We start from the raw sequence: 27,793 nt of genomic DNA, 5'->3' as shown, positions 1-27,793 counted from the left end.
GCTGATTTCTGAGAGACATGAGAGAAAGGGGGCTATTTGATATACAAACGTACTGTGCTTCAGAGTTTTCACTCATTTGTATCATCTATTACATCATCTCTCAAGGTTTAAAACATTTAAATATACATATCAAATAGCAGAAAATGTTTATGATGCAGTCGGCTGTTTTATTGATAGTAGCTAGCCTACTCCTGACAAAGGTTGGATTTCTGAAAAACACAAACAGCAGTGAAGCTATTTGATTTGCACTGTGCTCAGTTCGTTCATTCATTATTGCATAGTAATTTTAGAGATTTATGTAATCACCATTATAGTGAAAACTAAGCATTTAGACACACTTAGACATCAACACTCATCATACAAACCTCAGCAATGGTGACAAAACAACTATTAAAATTCATGCCGCAATGCATGCTGGGAACCATTGATGAGTTTTGATTGGTGCACCCAGAATAGACTGCAACATGAAGCTTTTTGTTGATTGTCACCATTCACACACTGATTTTTGATGTCAGTGTGTATCTGAATGATGCCATAGTTCAAAACTTACTGTCCAGCAGGTTTTTTTAAAAATTTGTCAAAGGATCAGATTCCCGTGACACTGCAGCCAAAAAAAAAAAAAAACTTAATTGGGAAAGTCAAGGATCAAGAGCACAACTAAAGGAAACGCTATTCACCAAAATGGTGTCTTAAATATATATATATATATTTTCAATTATAAATAAATAAATAAATAAATAAGTGAAGCTGGTAAAGCAGTTTTTTTGGAGTTGTTTAATCATCCTCTGCTGAGATCTTGAGAGATTTAATTTAATTGTTTGCAGTTGATGTTTCAGTGGCTGACATCAGATCAACTATTATTGGCAATTGAAATGAATTTGAATGAAAAAGTTCTCACCTGAAACATGGTTGAAACATTTGTAGTAAAATAATTATTTACAATTAACATAAGAACAATTTAAATAAAATAATTATTTGTTTGGTTTAACTAAGAAATAAGTCAAATTATGTTAAATGAACATGAACATGGTATTGAAATCTTAAAAAGTAAGTTCACTCTTTCGTAAAGTTATTCCAACTAAACTTTATAAGTTCAAATAACTAAATTTGTCATGTTGAAAGTACTTAAAATTCTAAGTAAATACAACTTAACTGAGTCAATGTAAAAAGATAACTCAAAAAGTTAAGTTAAAGAAACTTCCTTTTTTTTTTTTTTTTTTTTTTACAGTGCAGATACAAGGATAGTTAAAAACTGCATGACTGGTTCTACCCACTTTATAAAGGGAGTCAAAACTGAAAAAAAAAACCACAAACAAAAAACTTGTTTCTCTGGTAGTCATATATGAACTCCAATAGCAGAGCTGGCTGTGACTCGATGGGCAGAATAAATATTCATCTGAAGAATGTGGATATTAACAATTTGTACAGTACTAGTTTACCTAGGGACATCTGTCAAGCAATAATAAAGCTGAAAATAAAGACCGAATTAACATGAAGCAGAGTAATAATAGGACAATGAGACCTATGTCAGGCCTGATAACAAGTAAGATTTCAACATTACATGTGTTTCGTTTTATTTGCTATAAACCAATACAATGAAAATAGTCAATAACTATCTTTATACATTATCAAAATAATGTGTTGAGTCTCCAGCGCGAAAGATGGCGCTAAAGAATCATATTTCTCCTGATCATAGACAACGGTAAAGAAGCATTCACGTCAGCACAGGAAATAAAACGTCTGTTTACTGTCCACAATGATGGAGGATGAAGAATTAGAGTTTGTGGAAGATTTGGAGGCGATTTTACACCTTACTCCAGAAGTGCAGCTGGCCATTGAGCAGGTAACAGATTAATTGGGGCTAAGTCTGTTTTTATTGTTGTGTCAGAGAGTGCATCTTCTCATGAGATGCTAATAATGTTAGCCAGTTTGATACATCTCTATTGAAGCTCACAGTTTTGGTCGTGTTTGTTTTATTTATCATTTTACATTTTTGTTTACGTGGATAACTGTTGTCAAAACCGGCTTTATTTGTAAAACGACGGACCAGCAAACGCAAATTTGTCATTGCTAGCTTGCTATGTAATGGCAGGTGTCAAGACAGGAAAAAAAGAGATTGACACATCTAAAGTTTTATACAAGGGAGCCCGTTTTGAAGAGGCAACAACCTTGTGACCAGCTGATCCTCAATCAGCGGAGCCTGCTTTTCTAGACTTAACCATGTCATATGATATCTGCTCAATTTTTAGGTTTTCCCCAGCCAAGACCCTTTGGATCGTGCTGACTTCAATGCTGTTGAATACATTAATACCTTGTTTCCAACAGAGCAGGTGAGTCTGAATTAGAATAATGGTCAACATGATTAATGTAACTTCATTCTGAACCTTTTCAAGTTGTAAGCTGTAGTTCTGAGCATTATACTATTATATACTATTAGCGTTGATAATACAAATTATTAATAAATCAATAAATCTGTATATCTGTGTTTAGGTCACCCATGTTGAGCCCAGTGACCAATAATACTACTAATATTTGTGGTTTCTTTTCTTTTTTTTTTTTTAAATTGCAGCCTATTGAATGTTCATATTCTCGGCCACTAGAGAGCGCTACTCTCTCTGAACTTGAAGAAGTGACTAATAAGATGTGGATTATTAAAAGAGATAAATAAAATGAAAAGATAGCTGATGTATTTCAGTAGTGTTTTTTTTTTTTTTTTTCCTTTCCAAATCATTTGGTAGTCTTTGGCGAACATAGACGACGTGGTGAATAACATACGGCTTAAAATCAGGTGGGTTTTCGATATTTAGACCCTGACCTGGTCTGCATTTATATATGGAGGTTATTGAATCTTATTAAATTAATATTGTATGTAATTCTTTTTATCAGACGGTTGGATGACAACATCAGGACAGTGGTGAGGGGACAGACTAATGTGGGGCAAGATGGCAGACAGGTGAGTCATTTTGGTTCCATAATGTCAGATCAATGTTCTGTTGTGAACCAATCGAGTGATTATAACCTTGAATAATTTAAGATTATGAAAATAATAAATACAAAGCTTTCTCCCCTTCATTCCTCCATAGTTTTCAGGTTATAGGAGATAAATGGCAGATAAATAGCATTAAAGCAATGATCTGGGTTCATCAACAATATGTCACGTCGTGTTCCAAGGCTGTAAGAGTTTTTTTTTTTTTTACTTTCTTCTGTGGAACACAAAAAAAAAAAGATATTTTAAAGAATGTTTCAACTGTTTTTGTCCACAAAATGAAGGTCAGTGGTGCCCAAAACAACATTGGACCCCACTGACTTTCATTGTGTGGATATAAAGTCCCAACATTTTTAAAAATATCTTCTATTGTATTCCACAGAATAAAATCTTTGAGGTTTAGAACAACATGAGAATGAGAAAATAGAGATGTTTGGGCAAATTATATAAGTGTTTTTGTACTCTAATCAAATCATTGTATTGGTTAAAGCAGCTTTGAATGTTATTCTGAGATAGACCTCTCTGTCCACTTCACAACAGCTGTCAACACTATGGTTGTCTTTTGCATCTCTTCCATCTCACGTCTCTGGAAGTGACTGAGGCTCTTCGGAGTCCCACATGCTGTGTCTTCCAGGAAAGGAAGGCACACTTTACCCTGAATTTCCCTGTTCTCAGCAGCAATTCCATTCCACATTGTGGTTTAGTGTCCTACTATTTCTTGGACCAGGCTGAAAATGTTGATTCAACACAGATCCGTTCTTAATCAGAACAGCAGGCTGAGGTGAAATGCGATTGGGATGTAGAAAAGCAGCATGGCTGAGACCTGCGAGTGGGGTCAGCTGGCCTTGAATTACCCATCATGCACAGCTTTTGGAAACTGGTTGTGTCTGAACGCTGGGCCACGAGTCTCACGGCCCGTAACCTTCCGAGTTGTTTCCACAGAGCAGAGGAAAAATCCTTTCAGCAGATGGAACGGCGGGGAAGTGTGGATTACACATCCCAGCTCGAGGCTGCGAGTGATGGTGGAGACAGAGGGAGAGGACTGGAAAGACCCGCTGAATTTTTTTTGTTTAGTCTGAGCAGTATTTATCAGTGAGATGGAGACATCCGTGTCTGGAACGGTATCCCAGGGGTCTGCTTGATGACATTTCTAGCTGTGTGGAGGAGGCGGACGGATGTGTTTGTCTTAACTGAGTATTTTCACGTTCTCCCCTGTGGTACAGAAAATGCTAAAGTTAGAATTGAGCATTGGGCATCTTATTTGTGACTGAGTCAGGGCTCTTTGAAGTTCGGATGAAGCTGAGGGCTTGATAAATAGTATTTAGGGCAGTCACGCCACAGATGTTTCACCCAGTTTAAAGACCCAGACTCCTCTCAGGTTTTGTTATCGTCTGCCTGCTGTGTGGGTCAGTGTTGTTTTAGTATAATTGAGATACTGTTATGGTTTTTGTTACTATTCTGAATTAGTTTTCATTTTTAGATTTTCCATTTTATTTTTAGTAATTTTCATGTTTATTTTATTTTTTAAATATGTACATATTTTTATTTCAGTTTTAGTTATTTTAGTACATCAAGTCAAACTAAATGAAAATGCGAAATGTTTTCTTGGGAACTAGCTGAAATGACTTGTTTATGGTTTTTAGTGAACTATAATAACTTATGTGGATTAAGTGGGGAGTGTGGGGTGACTTTTCTTTTCCTTTTTTTTGTTATCAGAACATCGACAGAGTAAGGAAAGTACTATTCTAGACTATTGTTAACTGACAACAACCTATTTGGAAATATTTTCTGAATTGGAAAACAGTTGACAATGTGGGGAAACTTGTTAGATTTGTGATATCATAAAGGAAAGTAAACAATGGGTCAAAGCATTTGGCGTGAATTATTTTAGGAGTCCCTCACTTTGCCTTCTCCTTTGTCTCACGCAGGGTTTGTGCTAATATACATTATTTTCCTCAGTGCTGCAGAAAGTTCCATATAAAAAGTTTGCCATGTTGTTGTTCCCAGATGGAGCATTCAGATGAGAGGTTTATAGCTGTCAGGGAGCCAGTTGGGATCAGGATGTCTCATGTAGTTTTTGGCATCTGGAGCTGCTTATTAGGAATGCCAAGAAGGAGCCTCCCCAAGAATGTAGTATAAATATTTAATCTAAACACAGGATGGAAAGTTTGCTGCATGTGTGGTTTTCTATCAGTTGTTAGAGACCGATCCGTCTGTCCCTTTGGAGTTGTTTTAATCATCTGAGGCATTGTTGACAGGTTTTATCGACTAAATGCCTAGGTTTTAACCCTTTTTGTTTTTGTTTTCTTTTCTTGTAGCATATTTAAGTATGTTGAAATTACTCAAAGAACATTTATTAGTGTAAATATAACCTCTATACATTTTGCAGATGTCATAATACTGTCATGTCAACAATTTAATTCTGCTAAATAGTTTTACAGAATTGAATACATGGAATACAGAACACATGGACTTTTACATGACAGTCTAATATAATCAGGTTTTTACTGACTTTTTTACTTTAGTTAAAAACACTATTGCAATAAGGCATTAAAATGCATAATACAAAAAAATTTAAATAAGAAGCATGATAACTGCAGCAGGAGGCCTACACAACCATTAAAAAGTTGGGGGTTTGTACGATTTTCTGACAAAAAAAATGTTAATGAATAAAAAATTAGAGACAAACGTCTCTTATGCTCACAAAGGCTGCAATGTTTGATCGAAAATATAGTAATATTTTGTAAATATTACAATCTAAATTTTAGAATAGTTTTCTGTTTTCATATATTTTAAAAAGTAATTTATTCCTGTGATGGTAAAGCTGAAATTTCAGCATCATTACTCCAGTCTTCAGTGTCACATGATACTTCAGAAATCATTCTAATATGATGATTTGGTGCTCAAGAAACATTTATTATCAATGCTGAAAACAGTTGTTCCACTTCATATTTTTGTGGAAACAGACATGCATTTTTTCAAGATTCTTTAATAAATAGAATGTTCAAAAGAACAGCATGTATTTATAGTATATAATTGTAACAGTAAAGACTTTTACAGATTAATGCACCTTGCTAAATAAAAGTATTAATTAAATCTTACTGACCCCAGACTTTTGAACAGTAGTGTAAACCCATTCCACTGTTGTATAATGTTGCTTTTAGGCAATATTTAAGCAATTCCTAATAACATAAAAATAATTTCTATATCTCCAAATGTTTTATATGAAAGTTACTCACTAACAAATGTGAATCATAGTTTGATAGGTGAAATTTGAGGGCAAATCTGAGGACAATTCTGCAAAACAAAAATGTGCATAGTCCACCAAGGCAGAAAAAGATATTAAAATGACCTTAGCCATTTAAAATTGCCATTTTATTGCCACCCAGCATGCTTAATATCCTGCAGAACAAAGAAAATTGTAAACCTAATATAATGACATGCAATAGAAGGTACAACCATAAAAGGGGACAACCAGGCAGTTTAATTCATAATGTGTTCAGTCTTTTAGAAAATAATTACATGCAGGATAATCAGTAGGATAATCATCATTAGTGCATGTGTGGAATGCTGTATATGATTGACGACATAATCACAGAGGAAATAACCACACAGTCTCATTCCTGCCTGTCAGCAGCTGTTAAACTGTCTTAATGATCAACATTTTCCTTCTCAGTGCTCCTACATATTCTTTATTCGAGTCACAACACTACAGGGAAATGTAGCAGGCATCCCAGCATCCATGTCGTCCTATAGTCTGTGGCCTGCCTAAACCATCTGGGTGGGGGGGACATCCTGAAACTGCAAATAGAGTCCACATGCGTAGCAGCTGCTCTCCTTCCTGCCAGATCCAAATAAACCTCTCTTTTTCTCTTTCTTCTGATCAGCAGTATGAGAAGGAGATACAGAAACAGCAAGCAGTCCATCTTTCTAACCTCAGTAAATCGACTCTGGATGGCTTCTTCTCATGCACAACTACAATGTGGCCCCTTTAAACTAGATGCATCCCAGTTAACACCTGGGCTTAAGTTCTGCTTTTTGTTCAGAGCCGTAAAAAGTCTTGGCATGAACTTGCAACACTGCAATTTGAAGAATCCTTCCTTAGAAAGGAGGATGCATTGCTGTTAACACAGTGTGGCTCAAAGCATCTCTGTGTTTTTGAGAAGGCTTGTAAAAGTGGTAAATTCCAGGGGGCAGCTGGTGCCGGCTGTTAGCATTCCATTTGCCTGTGAAGAAGCAAGGAAAAAGAGATGGCCAAACTCTCTCCGCTCTCAGCCCAGGCACGTCTCTCTAAATACATTGGCAGCAGCCAGTATTCCCACTCATCCAGTGCTGCAGCTGCTCTCAAAGGAAGTAGTAAATATGCATTGTCAGAATCCAAACACTGCCAGTATGGCTGCAGTGGGAGGTGCGCCACTCGCCGTGACTCTGCATTCGAGTGGCTAAGAAAGTCAGATCCCTTCAGGGCCAAGCCGGGAGCCTTGTGATGTGGTGGCATCAGGTGGGGCAACATGTGGAAGGGCCAAAACTGCAGCTGCTGCAGTCTTTGCCTTCAAGAATGTCAAGTTAAAACTGGTTTCATCAGGCCGTGCGGTTTGTTCCCCACCCTGTTGAAGCACAAATCTTCCCGCTAAAAATAATATAGTGGCTGGAGGGTCAGAAGGGCAGGCAGGAAGCAAGTTCATTAAAACGTCATTCAGCCTGTATTTTCATATTAAATACGAGTTCATTATTAATTGCTTTTGATGTGGTGGTAAGATTTAGATTGAGTGTCTGTTTTTCAAATCGCCTAGTTTGAAAGCGATGAAACCAGCCCAACACAAACTGAACTCAAGCCAGTGAACTTCGGGTTGCTGTTTCACAGAAAACATCGAACTGACAGCGAGCTGTAAGAAAATGCTACCGCGGTGCTGTTTGGGTCATCTTAGATCTTTTGTCTCCTCTTCCAGGCATTGGAGGAGGCCCAGAAAGCCATCCAGCAACTCTTTGGCAAAATCAAAGACATCAAAGACAAAGCGGAGAAATCGGAGCAAATGGTGAGTAAAAATAAGCCCTCTAGACAGGAACCTAGTCATTTAAGGCCTGAAAGTCGACCCAGAGTAAATAGCCATTCACCACCCACCCACCCCAATAGGCTGGGTAACTAAGGCACAAGAAACTGTGACATCCTGTGGTTTTGTCCACAGCACTCTTTTTGAGCCCAAGGTAATGTACTGGCCATCTGTGAATGTCATGCAGTGCAGAACAGAAGAAGGGCAAGGGGAGGAAGGCAGGAGAACAATAGAAAAGCTCTGTCCCTGTGTCCCCAATATGTTAAAGCAATATAAAGAAGGATGGATGAAATATCGGTACTATATAGGTTATTAGCCGATATTGGAGTGTTTTTAGTATTAAATAAATAGTCTTAAAGTCCCTATGAACCGGAAGTTGCAATTGACTTTTCTCCAGTGTTGTGACGTATTTCCAAGTGAAACGGAATATTGAAAAGAGGGCAGGGTTTTACCTTAGCGCTCCTCCTCTCCATCTCTCGCTCATAGCAGACTAACGGTTGGAGGGGAGTGGTTTACGCGTTTTCAACCCAAGCCGTCAAACTGACGTCGTCAGAGAAGGAACACCATTCCAGACCGGAAGTAACTTTTCAGATTTTGATTAAAGATTACCACGAAAAATTTTTTTTTTCTGTGTATAAACTTGCACGGATTAATTGTTCAATGCAAGAATAGTAATATGCACTAACAAAATAAATAGGGTCAATTTTGATTTCATAACGACTTTAAGTATTGAATCAATAGTAATTGAATTGTGCATGTTCACTTTGTATATTTTTGCAATTAGATTACCTTTGCTATTATTTACTGCTCACATACTCAACACAAATTATATAATAACACTTTTAAATATAATCTTCAGCAAATCTCAAAATGAATATCCATTTTCACACTGTCATTTCAGAAAGATTATGTGCTATAATATCAGGGCTCAATGCTAAGGATTTTTTCTACTGGCCCGCTCAGGCCAGTGGTTCAAATTTTTACTTGCCCTGCCAAAATTTTCACTGGCCCCACCACAAAACAAGTAATAAATAAATAAATAAAATAGCATAGGCCTAGTTATTGTTTTAATTGTTTTTGATCCATGTAACCGTAATAAATAAGGTTATGAAACCAAAAACTACTAGCCTAACTTATGTAAATTTTAAAAATTGTTAAAGACAGACACAAATAAATACAACAGAACAAACATATACAAATAAACAGTTCTTTTCAGGCTTTTCATGTAGGTCTAAACTAGATTTTCAGGTACAGAAATAGTAACCAAATGTAAAATATCACTTGAATATTAGGCTGCTGTCACTTTAAGAGCTGCACAGATCCAATATACTGTTACACATGCACGTTTATGTTCACTTAAGACATAGTTATGATACTCAACAAGACGGGCAATTTGACAGTTTTATGTGAAAATGGCCATGCAAGCTCAGGAAGATATGAATGAGTATTAGCTTGCTGTGAGACACGGCATTGTGGGTGCTCACTTTGAGCTGCGCACACAAAACTTATTATAAAAAAAGATTATAAATGCAGAATAACATTATAATTATCAGCCAGAATTGAAATATCAATGCATGCCTAATGCATTTAAAAAATTTGCTTCAGGTTAAAGAGATCACACGGGACATCAAGCAGTTGGACCATGCAAAGCGTCACCTGACGACTTCCATAACAACCCTCAATCACCTGCACATGCTGGCTGGCGGTGTGGACTCTCTTGAGTATGTTTATTTAAGATATATTTTCCCAAGATCAGTATGTTTGCTCAGTCATAGCAGTGTGCTGAAAGCTTTGTACCTTTGCAGAGCTATGACTCGAAAGAGGCAGTATGGGGAGGTGGCCAATCTTCTTCAGGGTGTAGTCAACGTGCTTGAGCACTTCCAGAAGTACATGGGCATCCCCCAGATACGCCAGCTCTCAGAGAGGTAAGGACACAAGCACAAGATTCACTCGCACACTGTTTATTTGACTAAATCATGGTGCTGAGAGTCTGAAGATCCTGTTTATGTTTACTGAAGATGCAGCACAGGAAGGAAATCTGCTTCACGGTGTCTCATTATTTACTTTTTTTCCCCTCACTTTGGCCTTTTCCCCAAGCGGAAAGCAGCTCTTTGTTTCGGGCCTTTCCCAGTGGAGTAGCTTTCTCTGGTATGGGTGGTGCAGTCCACATCCCCTGCAGGCTCTGAGACTGGGCCTTTTGTTAGGAAAGAAACAGGGCTCCGGTCTCTATGATTCTGCGCTTCCCATTGCTTGTTTATGTTGGATGCTCTGATAAAGCTGTTGTTTCATAAGCAGATGGCAAGGAAGGGTGTGTTTGATGTTGAAATCGATTCCCCTGATTGTTCCAGGTTCTGAACGTTTCTCTGGAAAAGCATGTATCTGCGGTTCCGTTTCAGTGCCCCTGTAGTCAAGTTTACCCATTCGGATCATAAGACCTTTCACAGGCGGACCTCATATGTTAAACAGCGTCCAAACAGAGTGATGACGAGAGTTTGTTTGGTTGAGAGTGCATTTGTACATCAAGCGAATCCAGTGTTTTGTTAAAACAGCATTTAAGTGTGCCAAAGTACATCAGCGCTTTCTGACCGCTGCATGACTCATTTTTTTTCTTGTCCGTTTCTTTTGTGGTGTAGAAAGAGATTATATTTGATGAGGGTGGGGATTGTGCCTAGGAATTTACAGTGTAAATAATATTAGCCCCCCTTTGGTGATCAGATAGGCTGATTTTAGTGATGTTGTTTTGAACTACACGAGCTTAACGCATATTATGAGGACAAAAATGTCTTGAGAAAATTCTTGTGATGTCTAATTGGATCTTTGCGATGCTTAATATTAGTTCAAGCCAAATATGGAGAAACTGAGATGCTTTCCTTCTGAGTCCGACTGTCCCTAAATGGAGATGTCTGGCTGGTTCTAAGGTGTGGCAGGGATGTTTCAGAGATCAGGGGCGGCAGCTGAGGGATGTGCTGTGGTTCAGACAGTGTGGAAGTCCTAATGGAGCTGGTGAGAGAGCAAATTGCCAGCCATGTGCCACGTTGAAGACTGTGTCTGACTGGCAAGTGCATGTGTCTCCATCTCTCTCCCTCTCTCTCCCTCTGAGTATCTTGTTGTTTATTTTGGAAGACACTTGTGCAGAGTCTGCTTGTGCCAGCAACTGATCCAGAAATGAAAAGAGCATCTTCTAATCAAGTTGTGGTTCATCCAGACCCTTTTGATGGAATTAGGCTTACGTTACACTGTCTCTGAGATTTTTGGTCCTAAGTACAGTTTGGCCTTATTGGTTAATAGAATTTAAATTTACATCTGTAACTGTTTTCATACAAGTAGCTGATATTTTTGTCTCAGTTTCATTTGTTTTCTCAATGCCAGTAGTTCTAAGTGATGCCATTATTTAGGGAGGGATTTAGGTACTAGCTATTCACAATGGAGATTAGCACATGAATAGCACCATGACTAGGGATGTCAAGGGTTACAAAATTCAATTAAAAAAAATGTAATGATGTCGCAGTATTGGTAGTGATGCAGCTACGCAAGTTTAAATGAACTTCTTGGTCAAATTGCCTGTCTTGGTGAGGAAAACAGTGGGTTTGTGAATGTAAACAGGTACAGAATTGTTTTCTCAAAATAGGGGATCTGTGCATTTGGCTTTACAGTGTAAATGTAGTAGATGAGCCTTTGTGATTTAATATTTATCAAACAATATTTACAAGAAAGGGAGACAGCTGCTTTTAATTTATTCCACTCACTACTCTTAATTTTCATTTCTCAATTTTGTTTTTAATGATTGTTTACTTAGAAAAACATACTTAAAGGGGGATCTTTTGACATATAAGAGGACTTTGTACTTTTAAAACGTCCTGCAAGTTTCATAGCTTAAAACGTCCTCATTATAAACAATTATTATTTAAGCATTTATTTAAAGGCATTTAGCATTTAAAGGTATTTAAAGGTAGGGTAGGCAATGTTTTTCAGAAACACTTTTTGTTATACTGGTTGAAACTCTTCACATCCTGATAGCGATCAATAATAGAAGTGGCCTAAATAATAAAGGAATATACATATATCACCTGTGGAAGTCCAATCATTGCCTTCAGTCCGAATTCAATGATACATTGTCCTACCTCCCTGTCAATGTATCTATTTCCATACCTCCGCGCACCCTGCTTGCACAGACATCACACGACATAAGCGCATTCCATGAGGCTATGCAGAGTTGTAAACAGACATTCACTGAGCGCTGCAAACAAACAGAAACCACCTTTTACAGTTCCTTCTGAACCAAAACAATGAGCTTATGCTGATTTCACGCCATATCGTGATTACCGTAATTAAGACATGACAACCTATGACGTTTGTACTTGGAGCTGTTCATGTCATTGGACTCAGAATTATGCGTTTTTATGGCAACACCATCAACGGCGAAATGAATATGTAGCAGTCAGGTGGTGCAAGTCAGAGCAAATACATTTGCATATGACTGCATCCAGAGCAAGACATCGATAAATAGTTCTTCACGCCGTTCGCTTTGATGCATCCAGTTTAAACAGCTAATTTGTATCTATGTACAGACTTCAGAAGGATCCCAGCATTGGAAACAAGTGTATGGTTTATTTTGATGGCGTCCCGGATCGCGTCAGAGGATTATGTTTGTTCGGAGCATTTTGTTTTGTAAACGAGTGACAGTGTAATGGAGAGTTTGCAAAAAATAAAAAAGATGAAGCAGTCAACTGTATTGGATCCGACAGCAGCTGCATCACAAACCGCAAGTAAATGATTTCGTAATAATTTGTCTGTAAATTACGGTTCTATATGAATAATGTTTTCAAAACACTCACGTGCAATAACTAGTGAGTGTTGATACTTTTTTTTCTATGACAGTGTTAGCAAATCATAACAGTGGCCCTTTACTGTCAAGCCTTAATAGCTGTGTTTTATTCACGATAAAACACGGCTATGACCGCTTCACCCAACGGTTCTGTGTATCACTACACAACACCCTCAGCAACCTCTCTTAGCAACGTAAACTGTACGTTCTCAATTGATATTGTTCATTGAAGCTTATTGTATTATGTAGAAGAATGTTGTGAGAAAAAGATCGAGTGAGTGAGTTTATTACCTGCATTTAGATTTAGCATTTTCCTTCAGGTCAGTCCTGTGTTCATTATAAAAAATCTGTTTAAATGTCTGATGGATTATTTTGTCCTTTTAACAGTTAAGGGGTTTTCCCGTGACTGACAGCGCTAGTCAAAGCATTTGTCATTTGCGTGTTGTTCTGTGTTCACAGCAATTCAGTCTTTTCAATATAAAAGTCTTTGCGACTAAGTGAATCGCATAAAGACAGTCTTTGCCGCCATCTAATGGTGTAATAATGTAATTTCTGTTGCTGTTCACGGTCAGGGACTATTTTTTCTGGTGGAAGGAAGGCTTTTAGTGATTTTACTTCATTAAAGTTGCATTGATACATATTTTTAGGCTTTAATATTTGTATTGTGTGGTAACCGTTTTATAAAATCAATAAGGTACTCAAGGCTAGTGCTGTATCGTGAATAAGTCACGGCTGAAGGGCAGCACAGCACAGCCTCTCGTACCTTATTGCTTGTTTTTATATAATATATATATATATATAGTTTTTTGTGCAAAAATGTTTATTAACATTAAGTGTAATTCAAGGAACATATTTTAAAAAATCCATGTCATAACCCCTTTAAATTCAATTGTTCTCATGTAATTTGCTAATTTTCAATTAATTAGTGTGATCAGTGGTATATTAGTTGGTATATTAGTTTTTGCTGTGGGAACAGAGTTGCTATGAAGTATTGTAAAAATGTTGCTGGTTTTGCTCTAGATTCTAACATTTGGTGTCTTGACTTTATTGCTTTGATAATCTCACTAGACACCAGGGAATCCTGAGACTACCTGGTGTCTTGTAAACACTAACCCATTTGTTTTGCCCCTCCTCAGAGTTAAAGCTGCACAGAGCGAGCTTGGTACACAGATACTGGCTGACTTCGAGGAGACTTTTCCTGCTCAGGGTTCAAAGGTACAGATATAGCGTTCTAATGAAAAGATTACAAAAAATCAGCTCTTAATATTAATGCATAGCTAGTCTCGGCATCATTCCTGTGACGTATCAAAACATTTAGTTTGTTATTTACAGAAATCTGGAGGTCCTAGCATTGTTCTCAGAGATGCCTGCTTGGTAGCGAATGTCCTAGATCCTCGGATTAAGCAGGAGATCATCAAAAAGTTCATCAGGCAGCACCTGTCAGAATATTTAGTTCTCTTCCAAGAGAACCAGGATGTGAGTGTGTCCTTGTGCGTCCTGTACATGCTGAAATTGTGCTATACCATCTGTCTTATAATTCATTCTACTGTTTGTCCTGATTACAGGTGGCGTGGCTTGACAAAATAGACCGGCGCTATGCGTGGATCAAGCGTCAGCTCGTGGACTATGAAGAGAAATATGGACGAATGTTCCCTGAGGAGTGGTGCATGACCGAGCGCATCGCTGTAGAGTTCTGTCATATCACCAGGTACCAACTGAACACCTCACACTAAAACTGCATTCACATAATGTTGGTTCTTCATAAGTTAATTCATGTCATGTCAAACTTCCGTCCACATTTTTATGCAGATATAGGGATATAGAATGTTGGATTTAAATTAAATTTCCATAATACCCTTAAAATGTTTTTCTCACTTGTGGTGGATGATTTTCTTTTTTTGCCAAGACATTCACATAAACTACGATGGAAACACTTTTACTGAAAATATTCCTAAATGCACATCAAAAAAAGTCATGTGCATATGTTGAAATGACCTGTTTCTGCTATTATTCTCATTTTTCATGCAAGATAAATTTGTAACTTGGATGGAAAAATAAATGTAGTTGATTGTCTAATTATAAGTAAAAATGCTATGAAAGCTTCAATTTCTCAAACTTGTTCGTAATGTGATGGATAAAGATATCAAAAACATCTGTATTGAAGATAGTTACACAACCATTCAAAAGTTTGGGGGCAGTACGCGTTTATAGTGATTATGTATTTTGCTGTCTTCAGTAATAAAGCCAGATATGGATACCTTTCGGCATAATGAGTGTTGCCATAGAAACTAATAATTTTTAGTCTGAAGAGTCTGAGTAGAATTGTAATTACGGTAATTCTGACATGATATCAGCACAGCATAAATCCTCATTATCTCCATTACCCCATAGAGAAAATATACCTGGGGAATTACATGTGCATTTAGTGGTTCACTTAAAAGACTAGACATTAGACAGCACACAACTATGGCATGATTTAGCAAAAGACATAATTGTGCACAGTATGACATGAATGATTAGATGGAAAGGAAATACATGTCTGGGATTTCAGTAGTGGTTGTGACAAAGTCTAAAGTAGGCTATGTGTGCGTATGTGTGTTGTCTATAGTCGAATTCCTCTCAAGAGAGTCATTACAAAACCCTCAATGCCTGGAAAGAACGTATGAGGTCCACTGAAATCTGATCTAATATATTTCTCTTTTTTTTGACACAACTTTATGTAAGAATGGATATACCACACCACCATTTTCTCCCTATGTAGGCTCTCAAAAAGGTTCTTTTTCAAGCTGACTGTAACTGGATCCTTTCTTTTGAATACAACGCTGATCCACTGTGGTTTCTTTTAACAGCCAAACCAGGCATCTGCACAAGCTGGCCTATAAAAGCACTGACCTGAAGCCTTAGTCCTTCTTGGCACATTAGGTTTTGCTCACAACTCTGTGTCTATGTCTGTGTTTAATTTGCTCATCAGAACCGAGCTAGCCAAGCTGATGCGAACCCGTGCCAGGGAGATCGAGGTCAAGCTTTTGCTCTTTGCTATTCAGAGGACCACCAATTTCGAGGGACTGCTGGCTAAGCGCTTCTCGGGCTGCACCTTGAACGATGGACCCGGGGTGAGGCCATCCCACACTTATACTTTGTTTTGGACCATGCCTGTTCGCGGGCGAGCACAAAAAGCGTTTTACTGGGGCATGAACATGCTGGTAATCTTGCTGTTGTGTGATGTTTTTCCTCCTTTGCTCTCTCAGCAGAAAAAACCTGAGACGCCTCTAGAACCAACAAACCCCTTTCTAGAAGACGAGTCAGGAGAGGACAACATATCAGAAAAGGATGAAGATTTGGATAGAGTGAGGCTGCTTATCTTTATTTGCTCTCTATCATGCAGCAATGACCCCATTTGCACCATATTATCCAGTCTACTCCACCCATCTTCTGATAGAAATTGATACCGCATTTGGTACCATTCCAACATGCAATTTACATTTCTTTCTAATGTAGTTTGATTTGAATTGCATCTGAACTCTATCCTCGATCAGGCGCATATTCTGTGTAATTGACTCGTTATGAAAACATTCAAGGCGCCGTGTGTTTAGAAGTCTTTATTTGCTCTGTATTTATCAAACTCTTAACGTGTACTTTAATATAACAGCTTGACTTTGGCTCAGAGCCTATATTTATTGCACACTTATTTCCTTTTATCTTCAAATTGGCAATGATGTTCTCAGTTTCAGAGAACATTTCTGATGATTTGGGTTCCTCAGAAGTTCACCGTTATCACTGTGGCGTTTTTGCAACAGAGTTTCCTCCCACCTTCCAATCACACTGTAGCACATGCCAGGGTTATTGTCTTTAACTAAAACTAAAATAAAAAATATAAATATAAATACAAATTAAAAACTCTACAGATATATTAAACAAAAAAAAAACTAAAATTACTAAAACTCTTAGATTAAAGTGAAATCAGAAAATACTAAAATAAAATCTAATTCAAAATATTAACAAAAACTATAATACTATATCATTGATAATAAATTAACACTGGCACACGTAAAGGAACCTCTTAAGGCATTTCTGATCAAGTAATGTTTTGCTGTTCACAGCCAAAGAAGCCCAAGGCTCCAGACAACCCCTTCCATGGCATTGTGTCCAAGTGCTTTGAGCCTCATCTCTACGTTTACATCGAGTCGCAGGATAAGTAAGTGAAATGTGCTGGAACGTTGTGCACAATCATGTCAGACAAGTCAAACAGGAAGTAGCCCATTCATTTGGTTTGTAATAGTTTCTTTCTTGTACACTCCTTTTCAGTAGTTCTCTTGTCTGACTCTCTCCGCCTCACCACTGAGGCAAAAATGGTTCCCATTAGCTGGTAACCACAGATGCTGCAGACAACCTGAAAACGGCAGCTGATTTTGTTTCTTTATTCGCCTGTTTTCAGTCTTTACCTCGGTTTTTCCCACTTACCCTCTCTCTCACCCACGGGGCTCCCAAGAAAAGGGCTTTTTGTGCAGGCCCTTCTCTGGCCCATGTAACACTCCGCTGGCACTGCCTAAAGCAGAATGACCTTTCTGTTAACAATGGCTTGCATTATACCAGTTCACACTGACCTGTCTGGCATGAGAGTGTCCACATTCTTCTCTTGGGGTCAGCATCTATCCGATTACTCAGTGCTGAGAGAGATGGCCTATTTACTGATCTTACAATACATTGCTGTTCAAAGCAAGTTTAACACATTATGATTTAGGTCATAGTCATTTTATTTTATTTTATTTTTCCAACAAAACAGAGAATCGGTTTGGTCACCCCCAACCCCCCAAAAAAGTTCACCTTGAAAATATATAGTTTTATTTGTTTTGTTTTTGATATTGAAACTAAGCAGTACTGAAAACATCTAAAACTGTGAATTTTAATTAGTATTTTTTTTTTTTTTTTTTAAGTTCTGTTTTTGCAATGTTTAAATCCATTTCACAGATTTCTTCACAGATTTTTACCTCAAAATCAGTGGAGGGAATGTGGATAATGTCTGCAGATTTCATCTGGGCCTACTGCCATTAATGTTTTTGTTTTCTGTCTTAGAAATCTTGGAGAGCTGATCGACCGTTTTGTTGCTGATTTCCGGGCACAGGGTCCCCCTAAATCAGGTACAGATGAGGGAGGCGCTGTGCTCCCCAGCTGTGCAGATCTCTTCGTGTACTACAAGAAGTGTATGGTGCAATGCTCGCAACTGAGCACTGGGGAACCCATGATTGCACTGTCCACCATCTTCCAGAAATATCTGCGCGAGTATGCCTGGAAGATCCTCTCTGGAAACCTACCCAAGTGAGTTGAGCCACCTGACTTTTCCTCACATTACTTTCTCCCTTGTTATGGTAGAATTTTGATCCTCCCAGTTTCTGGGGCTTTAATTTGGGGTGTTAATGTTGTGGTGATGCTTGAGAGGAGAGCGAGTGGTCGCCTCTGTGTGGTCGCATTTGTGGGGTTCTTGTTGCCGCTCTTCAAAAGAAGAAAAATACCCACCCGTCGCCTTGTGTGGTTTACCCCGTATTGTCTTTGGGAGTTTCAAAAGGGATCTTTGTTTTGGAGAAGCTGTCTTGTGGTTTCCATGCAGTCTTTCTTGTGTTTCTTTCAGCGGGGCGGGCCGGAGGGTTAAGTTAGGGTTCTTTGGTAACCATGTTTGTGCTCGTTTGCATGCAGGACCAGCACCAATAGTGGTGGTCTGACCATCAGCAGTCTACTGAAGGAGAAAGAGGGAGAAGTGGCCAAGTTCACAATGGAAGAGCTGTGTCTCATTTGCAGCATCCTAAGCACTGCTGAATACTGCCTGGCTACCACACAGCAGGTGACACAACACACATGCATCCAACAACATAACATAAATGAATGTTTTTTTTGTTGTTTTTTATGATGCAAATATCCTATATCATGTCCACAGCTGGAGGAGAAGCTTAAGGAAAAGGTGGACAAGTCCCTAATGGAGAGAATAAACTTAAGTGGGGAGATGGACACCTTTAGCACGTAAATACCAGTCACATTGACTTGACCCTCAACACTAAGTAAAACATGTTCGCCCAAGGAAATAAATTACTAGTTGTCAAGTAATGTTCCCATGAATCTCTATGTTTGGCAGGGTTATCTCAAACAGTATCCAGCTCTTGGTTCAGGACCTGGACGCTGCATGTGATCCAGCCCTCACAGCTATGAGCAAGGTAATATACATATACTATATATTAAAATTGTTGTTTTTTTTTCTTTCATTTATCATAACAGGCAGTACAGGGCATTTAATTGTGATGCTAATTTCCCCTATTTTTACCTTGAATGTTATCTAACGCTCATTTAAAATTAACCTGTAAAAACAAATATTTATTAACACCGCTGAATTAATCTTTTGAAAATGTCAAAATGATCATATAATATATATTTCTACTCAACTTCACTTTATTTTTATTTCAGTAATTTTAGTGCTTCAACTTAAACTTATTTTATATCAGTTAGTTGCCAAGGCAACACTTCTATTTTTTTTTATTATTATTTTTAGGTTTTTCATCTAATATTTATTTTATTTTATTTCAGCTTTATTTCCATTAAGTTTAAGTTAACAATAACAACATTGTTTGAGAGTGTCTTTAGGATATTTATACTAGCCTTGAAGTTGATTTTGTCTGTGTTTGTACAGATGCCGTGGCAGAGTGTGGAACATGTGGGAGACCAAAGCCCGTATGTGACCTCTGTAATCATGCACATCAAACAGAATGTGCCCATCATTAGAGACAACCTGGCCTCCACCCGGAAATACTTCACCCAGTTCTGCATTAAGTTTACCAAGTCAGTACCGCAGCCACTCACTAATCAGTGCAACAAAGACTCTTTCATAACGCAGGGTTTGCTAAACCTCTGCTAACTGTTTTACTTTTTATCCATTTATTTCAGCTCCTTCATTCCAAAGTTCATCAACCACCTGTTCAGGTGTAAGCCAATCAGCATGGTTGGAGCAGAGCAAGTAGGTGGAGATTCAGACACTAGGATGTTTGGCTTTCATGGACCTGACTAAGTTCAAACACATGTTCTTTTTTTCCCTCTTGAATAGCTACTCCTGGACACACACTCCCTCAAGACCATTCTTCTAGACCTCCCTTCCATTGGCTCTCAGGTGGTCCGTAAAGCCCCTGCCAGCTACACCAAAATAGTGGTTAAAGGAATGACTCGAGCGGAGATGATCCTCAAGGTGGGAACCTTATGTGCATTCACGACCCTTAAACATTTCACTTAGCTTTCACCCAATTCTTTTTTAAACGGGCCTCCCTGATGAGAAGCTCAATACAGGAAAGTCTTTAATGATCAGCTGCTCATAAAGCTCTGTGTGGTGCACTGCTCGGTTGGAGTTATTTACTAAGCTGTGCGCGTCTGGTTTAATGAGCTCTCTCTGAGAGACAGGAAGTGCTCACATGCCTTGGCTTTCCTGCCTGCAGCCTTAGCAGTTCACAGTTTAATATTCCTCTCTCATTGATCTCTACTTGTACTTACATATAGACTTGTAACATACAGTGTTAAAAAGTTAAAATATTAAGAGCGAAACATTGATTTGAAAAAGTGATCAGTAACATCAGCATTTCAGGGCACATGACCAAAAGCACAAATCCTGTTGGCTGGCCAGTTTTTTTCTCAATGCAATGGAAAAGATATCATTACACCCCGCTGCAAAAATCTGTTGCATTGACGGATGAACAGGCGCATTAACAGCCGTTCATTCAAATTAAATTTGTTTTATCGGAACAAATTTTTACACTGAACATTCGTCTTGATGTGAACAGGCCTTAAACCTCTTAAAGATCTAGTGATTATCTCCCAAAAAGTGGAGGGACTAATTTAGTCATTTCTAAAGGTTTGGAGGCATGGTGATTTCTGACCCTTAATGCACCTTAGTTTTTATAAATGGACAGAGAGGGTTGACAAATTTAGTTGCGAACATTAGGTTGTCAACATAAGCTAAGAAGTGCAAGGAAAATCATGTTTTCCATGATATTTAATATTATGTGTAGACAGATGTTCTGGTTGGGCGTATGTGCTCTGTGTTGTACTATGAAATAAAACAGGAGGAGAGGATGGCGTGTGCCTCAGTGAATCTTCCTCGCCCTGATCTCCAGTCCCACCACCTTCTCCCTGACCCTTATCTTCAGCCTCACACATGCTCCACAGGCTTTTATTAGGCTCTCCGGGGCTTTCCTGCTCCTGGTCTTTTAACTGCCTGGAATTCAGCCTTAATCCACCTAATGTTCATACTGGGTTCAGCTCTAATTGTGCAAGATCATGCAAAGAGCTTTTACAAAAGAGGAAAAACATTCACCTAATATATAAGCTTATAAGCTTATAGTTCACCCAAAAATGAAAATTGTCATCATTTATTCACCCTTATGTTATTCCAAACCCATAAAGGCCTTTCACACTGAACGCGAAATTCAGCGCGAATTTTCGTCGCAATGATGCTCTTGAATCGAAACAATAGATGCTTATGGAGCCTTTCACACTGGGCGTGAACATTCGCTTCGCGAAAAAGCGAGTCGATTTTCCCCCCACCCCCCGTTGCTCCTTAATGAAATGGGTTGCGCTTTGAGCATAGACATTAATAATATACATTTTGAAATGTAGCTTGATGCTAATTGTACCTTTATCTTAATTTAACGCTGTATGTTATGCAGCAGACGATGTTAAAGCCATTTACGAGAAACTTACATGAGAACAAATGCATTGTTGGTCGGCGCCACCTAGTGTGCAGACGTGAATTAGCAGAAGATGATCAGTCGTTTCGCGTTCGGTGAGAAAGGTCCGTTCTTCCGCGATTCGCCTCGCTTTTTCGCGTCGTGTTCAGTGTGAAAGGGCATTTTCAAAACACAAATAAAGATATTTTCAATAAAATAAATACTTGCTTGACCCACAAGAACAAACTTAATTGGTTGTCACGGAAGCTTAATCGTACTTGAGTGACGCGAGAACAAACTACATTGGTTCTTGTGTGTCAAGCAAGTATGTTTGCGCTTCCGTTCATCATATTTGATGAGCTCAATGTATGTGCATTGATCAATATTTATATTTGAATAAAAGCCTAAGTTAAATCTCTTCAGAAGACTTGGATTAAACCGCTTGATTTTTTTTTTTTTTTTTTTTTTTTTTTTTACAATGGTTTTTATGACATTTTTAGTGGACTTTCAATGGAGGAACCCAAATCTGTCAGGTTTCATTAAAAATACAATCAATTGTGTTTCGAACATGAATGTAAGTCTTGTGGGTTTGAAATGACAATGGAGAGTAATTTCGGGTGAACTATCCCTGCAACAGTTGAGTTTGAATTTTTCTTTCTCTAAATAAGCCTTCATTGATCTTACCACAACATCAGTAGCCAGATTAAGTTGTGTTTCCACCACAGGAACTTTCCCCAGGAACTAGGGACTTTGGGGTGGTACTCGGTATGTTTCGACCACAGGGACCAGGGTCTAAATGAAGTTTCGGGATAAAAATTCTTCATCAGAAAGTTCCTGCTTGTGAGGTAGTACTTTTTCAAAGTTCAGGAATTTTCGGGGATGGGACTTGTTTGAGTTCACGCTGCCGCAGCATTTTGATTAGTTGACTCTACGCAGCATTTTATTTAAAAAAAATGGTTATTGTCCTTTGCTTAGTATGAAGTTATCGTTGTTCTACATTACCGCCCCTGTCTGGACTGGGAGGAGCAGTCGCGCGCAGTCCTACGTCACCGGACTAATTTGTCTAATCTTATGGTACTTTAGACCACGATTGGAAAAAAGTTCCTGGGACAAATTGTTCCGGGTAATTTCGGTGAAAAAGCGGCTATAGACAATACACTGGATAAGTATTGACGAACACATGACCAGTGCCCTTCATTCATTGACATTTTAAGGTCTGTTTAAGAAACCTGGCCTTGATCTTGTCTTGCATACTGTCTTTAAAGTCTGGTTGGCGTTTAATAATTGGCTTAGTTGGGCCCCAGGTGCCTCTCAGGTAATTACTTCCATCTTCATCAGCATTTTGCTCTGCGGTTCTTGGAAGAGTCATTCATACTTCAGTATGCTTCTGAACATCAAGGGCCCTGTTGCCATTTGGCCAGGCGAATCAGCAGTGGGTATTTTTTGCATTGTGCTTGGTGAAACAATAGCACAATCGTTGGCCACCTCAGTCTCGCTTTGTCATTGTTCTTTCTTAATCGTTGACGAATTACATCAGTGAAGTGTGACACCGGTTAAGCGGTTTATGGGTGAAATAGGACCTTCGTTGCTGGTGGTGGCTTGGCTGTCCACATGACGCTCATTACAGGGTAAATGTGGAGAGTAATCTGTTAAAGATGTCTTCACTTTTTCTGTCTTTCCTTGGCTGGGAACAAGTTCCTGCCCATCCTAGGGCCCAAACCTCAGAGAGATGTGAAGCTGAAGGAGGTATCGCAAGCCAAGCATGCTGCTGCTGCTGCCTGTGAGACGTGGCTGTTTTCCACAGTCTTCTCATTTTTCTTTTTCTTTTTTTTTTTTCTTGCCTGTCTCACCCCTTAACCCCCCCATTGTGGCTCTTTTTGGAAATGAACGGAAAGGCAGACTTTATCCCTCTCCTCTCGTTTTCTTTCGCGCTCTCTCTATTCTTTCTTTCTTATTCACGAGGTAACTACTACAAGCCTTCTCAAGGCTTTTCCTTGGCCGGTCTCCAGGATGGTCGCTAAGTAAATCACTCTGTGGTAAGGAAGGAACGTTTAGAATTCAAGATGATCTGAAGTGTTCCATGTCCCGCTTTGTTCTGACCCTTATCCGCATATCCTGGTGTATCCCTTCAGGTACTGAGAGTAAAAAGTAAAAAGAATAATGGGTATTCTATAAAGGGAAATGTTGCACAGGATACTGATTAAGATACCCCCGCCCAGTCCTATCTTTCACCCATGTGTTTTTCTGCCCTGTTACAAACTAAATAGTCACAAGATATCCATTTAAACATTTTTTTTTTTCTTCTCCCACTCTTGGAGGGAAAGGAAACAGATTCACAATGCAGGCCTGTACCCCATTTAACCTATTTTTACTGCTCAATTGAGACTCTCTCATTATACTCCACAAAAAATTACCGGTAAGGGTTAATTCAGCTTCATTTAAGGATAGAGTAATTACGCTGTTAAAAGTGAGCCTTAAATAGACACTTCAAGTTTTTGTCTTTGTTTAGAGCTTTATCTATCAACTCGCTATATTATGTTGTCTCCCGCTCCCAGAGTGGATTTCACTTGTTCAGAGAACCCAGTTGTAGTTTAGCTGACTTGTTTCTCTTCCCCTCTCAGGTGGTCATGGCCCCTCATGAGCCGTCCGTGGTCTTTGTGGACAACTACATCAAGCTCCTTGCTGACAGCAACCCTGAGACTTTCCAGAAGATACTAGATATGAAGGTGAGTCGGTTTTATTTGCTTCAGGGAAGTCTTCCTCATATTTCATGAGATCTGACCACTAGTAGAACAGGAGTCCCACATAAAAATCTTACATATCATACAGTTGATTTGTGACGAACATGAAGCAGGGCAAAAACTCACTATGTAATGGAGCCTATAGAATGCCTTTAAAATTCTAGATATTGGGACAAAAAAGCCCCTGTACGAGCTTTTCTCATATTTATTTCATATGATATAGTTAAGCAATATCATAGGAGTAACAAGTGCAAATGTGAAATACCCATTTAAAACCCATTAATTTGATGGCATTGTTTATGCAATCTTAATTGCAGTATAAATGCGTTCATGCCACCTCTGAGATGCAATAAACAGTCTGTAAATATATATAAATTCCAATTCAGATGTGGCTTCTGAAAAAAAACAAAAAAAACAAAACATGGCTGTTGTAGCCTAAAAGTTTGCGTAATTAATTCTATGTTGAATCAAATAAAATATTTCGGTAACACTTTACAATAAGGTTCATTAGTTAACATTGGTTAACTACATTAGTTAACATGAACTAATAATGAACTGCACTTCTACAGCATTTATTAATCTTTGTTCATTTCAACACTTACTAATACATTATTAAAATCTTGTTAACATTAGTTAATGCACTGTGAACTAACATGAACAAACAACGAACAACTGTATTTTCATTAACTAACGTTAACGAAGATTAGTAAATACAGTAACAAATGTATTGCTCATGGTTAGTTCATGTTAGTTAATACAGTAACTAATGTTTAACTAATGAACCTTATTGTAAAGTGTTACCATTATTTCTTTCTAAAGCTATTTTTTGTAATGTCTTTTTGATGCTTTTCTTATTTAACACAATAATGACTTTTAAGTTAATTTCTCAGCCAAATCTCTAATTGATTCATTAGAAAATTAGCCAAAATACTAGATATGTTTTTCTATTTTTTTAATCACAAATTATTGAAAAGATCTTTGAAATTCATTGGAACAGATTTTTGAAATTTTTGGCCTCTTTCGCCCCTAAATCTATAGGGTCTGAAACGGAGTGAGCAGAGCACCATGCTGGAGCTTTTCAGACAGAGGTTGCCTACTCCGCCATCAGGACCAGACGGTGGCCCATCATTGTCCTTTAGTGCTCCCACCCCTGAACAAGAATCTTCCCGAATCCGCAAACTGGAAAAGCTCATTAAAAAGAGAATTCAGTAAATTAGCAGGAATTTTATTCCCATCAATATACTAATGTGAGCGCTCTCTCTGCACAACATTGATATTCAGCACGGCCTGACAACATGTGTCCACTTGAGTTTTATCATGCTTAAAATGGGGTGTAAATAGTACTGCTATGTCTTTTGTATGTATTTATGTTTGTTACAGATCACGGTTTAGCTTTCATGACTTGCATTACTATAAGCCTTATGATTCAAGTCCTTTCCTGAACCTCAACACATTACTGGCATGAATGAGTCATTTTGCCATTTTCCCCCCTGCTTTTTTTGCTCCACTTTACAACACTAATACCCACAGAGTCATTTAGTTTGCACATTTCTCTGAAATATGCTTGCACTTAAAGCAAAACAGAGGGCAATGTGGCCCAAAAAAGAAACCTGCTGCTATTCTGGCACAAAGTCTTCTTCCCTGGGATTTACAACATCAAAATGATTTAAGGCCAACATTTTTATGATTGTCCCCTCACTATCAGAGTAAACGGCTGTGTGGAACTTGGCTGTTGCTCTGGCTAAAGATGCCTGTGGAGAAGAGTGAGATTTTAGGTCTCGGGTACTCCACAACAGAGGAGCTTGGGATTTCCTGTCTCCTCTGAAATGACAAACCAGTTGTTTTGGCTTTTAAAATACTTTCCCAGGTTGGAGTGAAAAAAAGAAACATTCACATTGTAGATGTTTTAACCCTGCAGGAGCTGTAAGGAAGAAATATTTACCACTCGTGTTTTCCCATGCTAGATATATTTTCTCTGCGAACAATAACTGTTCTTCATGGGAGATTATTGGAATGCAGAAATATTAGTGTGCACACACTGAGGATACATTCTTTTACTTTACGTCATCTGCTGTTCACTTTTGTAAAGAAAGTATTTGTTTTTGTCCATTGTTTGACATAACTTATTTTATAGTCCTTTTAATAAATGATTATATGAACTCCAGAATCGTTTTACTGTACTTTTCATCATTATTTCATCATGACCCTCTCTTTCATAATTGTTTCTTCTCTGCATATGGCTTTGTACTTGTTAAAAGACCTCAGCAGCAGTGCATATCAAAGCTAAAATGTGTGCAATGAATGTATGATTTATGTGTAGGATGGGCTATTGTGATGTATGAGTTTATTGCAATATAGTTTGCAATGATCCTTGCTATGATTCATACTGTTGATTGCTTCTAATGAAAACATTCCTGCCTTCTGTGAATATGACAACATCTTTTTAATGTCAACTGCAGATATAAATTCTTGTCAATAAAAATCTGTTGATTGTATTGGCTTTAACAAAACTGTCAACATTGTCATTTTATGTATGATGGATGGATGAACAAATACATTGATGTACCAATAGTTGTCATTTTCTATATTTATGATTGATGGATGGGTGGACTGATAGTTGTATGTATGTATGTATGTACACTCCTGGGCAAAAAAAAAGGTCTTTTAATGGTCTTAACCAATTTAATAACAAATCACTGGTCAGGAAATTAGCAAGAATTGCACAAGTACTGTACATAAAGTACCTTGGCACGGAATGGCCTTCCCCAACTTGCAGGCAGCTTTTTACAGGAAGAAGAGTCAGCGTTGTTCCACTCAGTGGCTTCAAACAGTTCATGAGTTCATAGTTGAAAAATATCTCCTAGTTTGAGTTTAATGTGAGACCAAATATTCACTATAGGGTTCAAATCTGGACTCTGACCAGGCCAAAACATGAGCCTGATGTACTTGTTCTCAAGCCACTTCTTGGTTGTCATTGCAATTTGAGCAGGAACACTGTCTTGTAACACTCTTTTTCAATGCCCAGAAAGCTACTAAAAACATATTTAAAACAGTTCATGTGACTACAGTGGTTCAACTTTAATATTATAAAGCGACGAGAATACTTTTTGTGTGCCAAAAATAACAAAATAGCGACTTTATTCAACAATTTCTAGTGATAGGGCGATTTCAAAACACTGCTTTATGAAGCTTCGAAGCTTTACGAATCATTTGTTTCAAATCAGTGGTTCGGAGCGCCAAAATCACATGATTTCAGTAAACGAGGCTTCGTAAGGTCGTAAGTGTTTTTAAACTTCAATAGTTCATGTGACTTTGGCAGTTTGACACACGCTCCGAACCACTGATTCGAAAAAAAAAGATTTGTAAAGCTTTGAAGCTTCATGAAGCAGTGTTTTGAAATCGCCCATCACTAGATACTGTGGAAACAAGCTATTTTGTTATTTTTGGTGCACAAAAAGTATTCTCGTCACTATATAATATTAAAGGTGAAACACTGT

At 38.2% G+C, this 27,793-nt stretch overlaps 1 protein-coding gene across 2 annotated transcripts; it reads left to right on the top strand.

The window, feature by feature from the left end:
* Positions 1–1,696: 1,696 nt before the first annotated feature.
* Positions 1,697–26,806, top strand: vps53 (VPS53 subunit of GARP complex). Of its 2 annotated transcripts, none has more exons than XM_051862498.1 (22): positions 1,697–1,843; positions 2,250–2,330; positions 2,739–2,788; positions 2,887–2,953; positions 7,936–8,022; positions 9,643–9,758; positions 9,843–9,962; positions 13,999–14,077; positions 14,195–14,338; positions 14,428–14,570; positions 15,834–15,975; positions 16,114–16,209; positions 16,963–17,057; positions 17,936–18,178; positions 18,554–18,698; positions 18,792–18,874; positions 18,987–19,065; positions 19,536–19,684; positions 19,790–19,859; positions 19,947–20,084; positions 24,177–24,281; positions 25,335–26,806. In XM_051862498.1, the coding sequence occupies exons 1-22, from the start codon at positions 1,757–1,759 to the stop codon at positions 25,506–25,508; spliced, it is 2,493 nt and encodes an 830-aa protein (XP_051718458.1). In that variant the 5' UTR covers positions 1,697–1,756; the 3' UTR covers positions 25,509–26,806. The 2 variants fall into 2 exon arrangements, with proteins under 2 accessions (XP_051718458.1, XP_051718457.1); XM_051862497.1 differs by having other exon boundaries at positions 16,111–16,209.
* Positions 26,807–27,793: the final 987 nt, after the last annotated feature.

Source organism: Ctenopharyngodon idella, chromosome 15, assembly GCF_019924925.1.
Source record: "Ctenopharyngodon idella isolate HZGC_01 chromosome 15, HZGC01, whole genome shotgun sequence".
Classification (NCBI taxonomy): Eukaryota; Metazoa; Chordata; class Actinopteri; order Cypriniformes; family Xenocyprididae; genus Ctenopharyngodon; species Ctenopharyngodon idella.
Note: the sequence above shows the minus strand (reverse complement) of the source record. Positions and strands in the feature narration are given on the sequence as shown.

What these genes read in the sequence shown, in the direction of transcription:
- vps53 (XM_051862497.1), top strand. Translation starts at nt 1,757, where the DNA reads ATGATGGAGGATGAAGAATTAGAGTTTGTGGAAGATTTGGAGGCGATT. An exon ending in TGGGGCAAGATGGCAGACAG is followed by an intron (nt 2,954 to 7,935) that starts GTGAGTCATTTT and finishes CTCCTCTTCCAG; the next exon opens with GCATTGGAGGAGGCCCAGAA. An exon ending in GCATGGTTGGAGCAGAGCAA is followed by an intron (nt 19,860 to 19,946) that starts GTAGGTGGAGAT and finishes CCTCTTGAATAG; the next exon opens with CTACTCCTGGACACACACTC.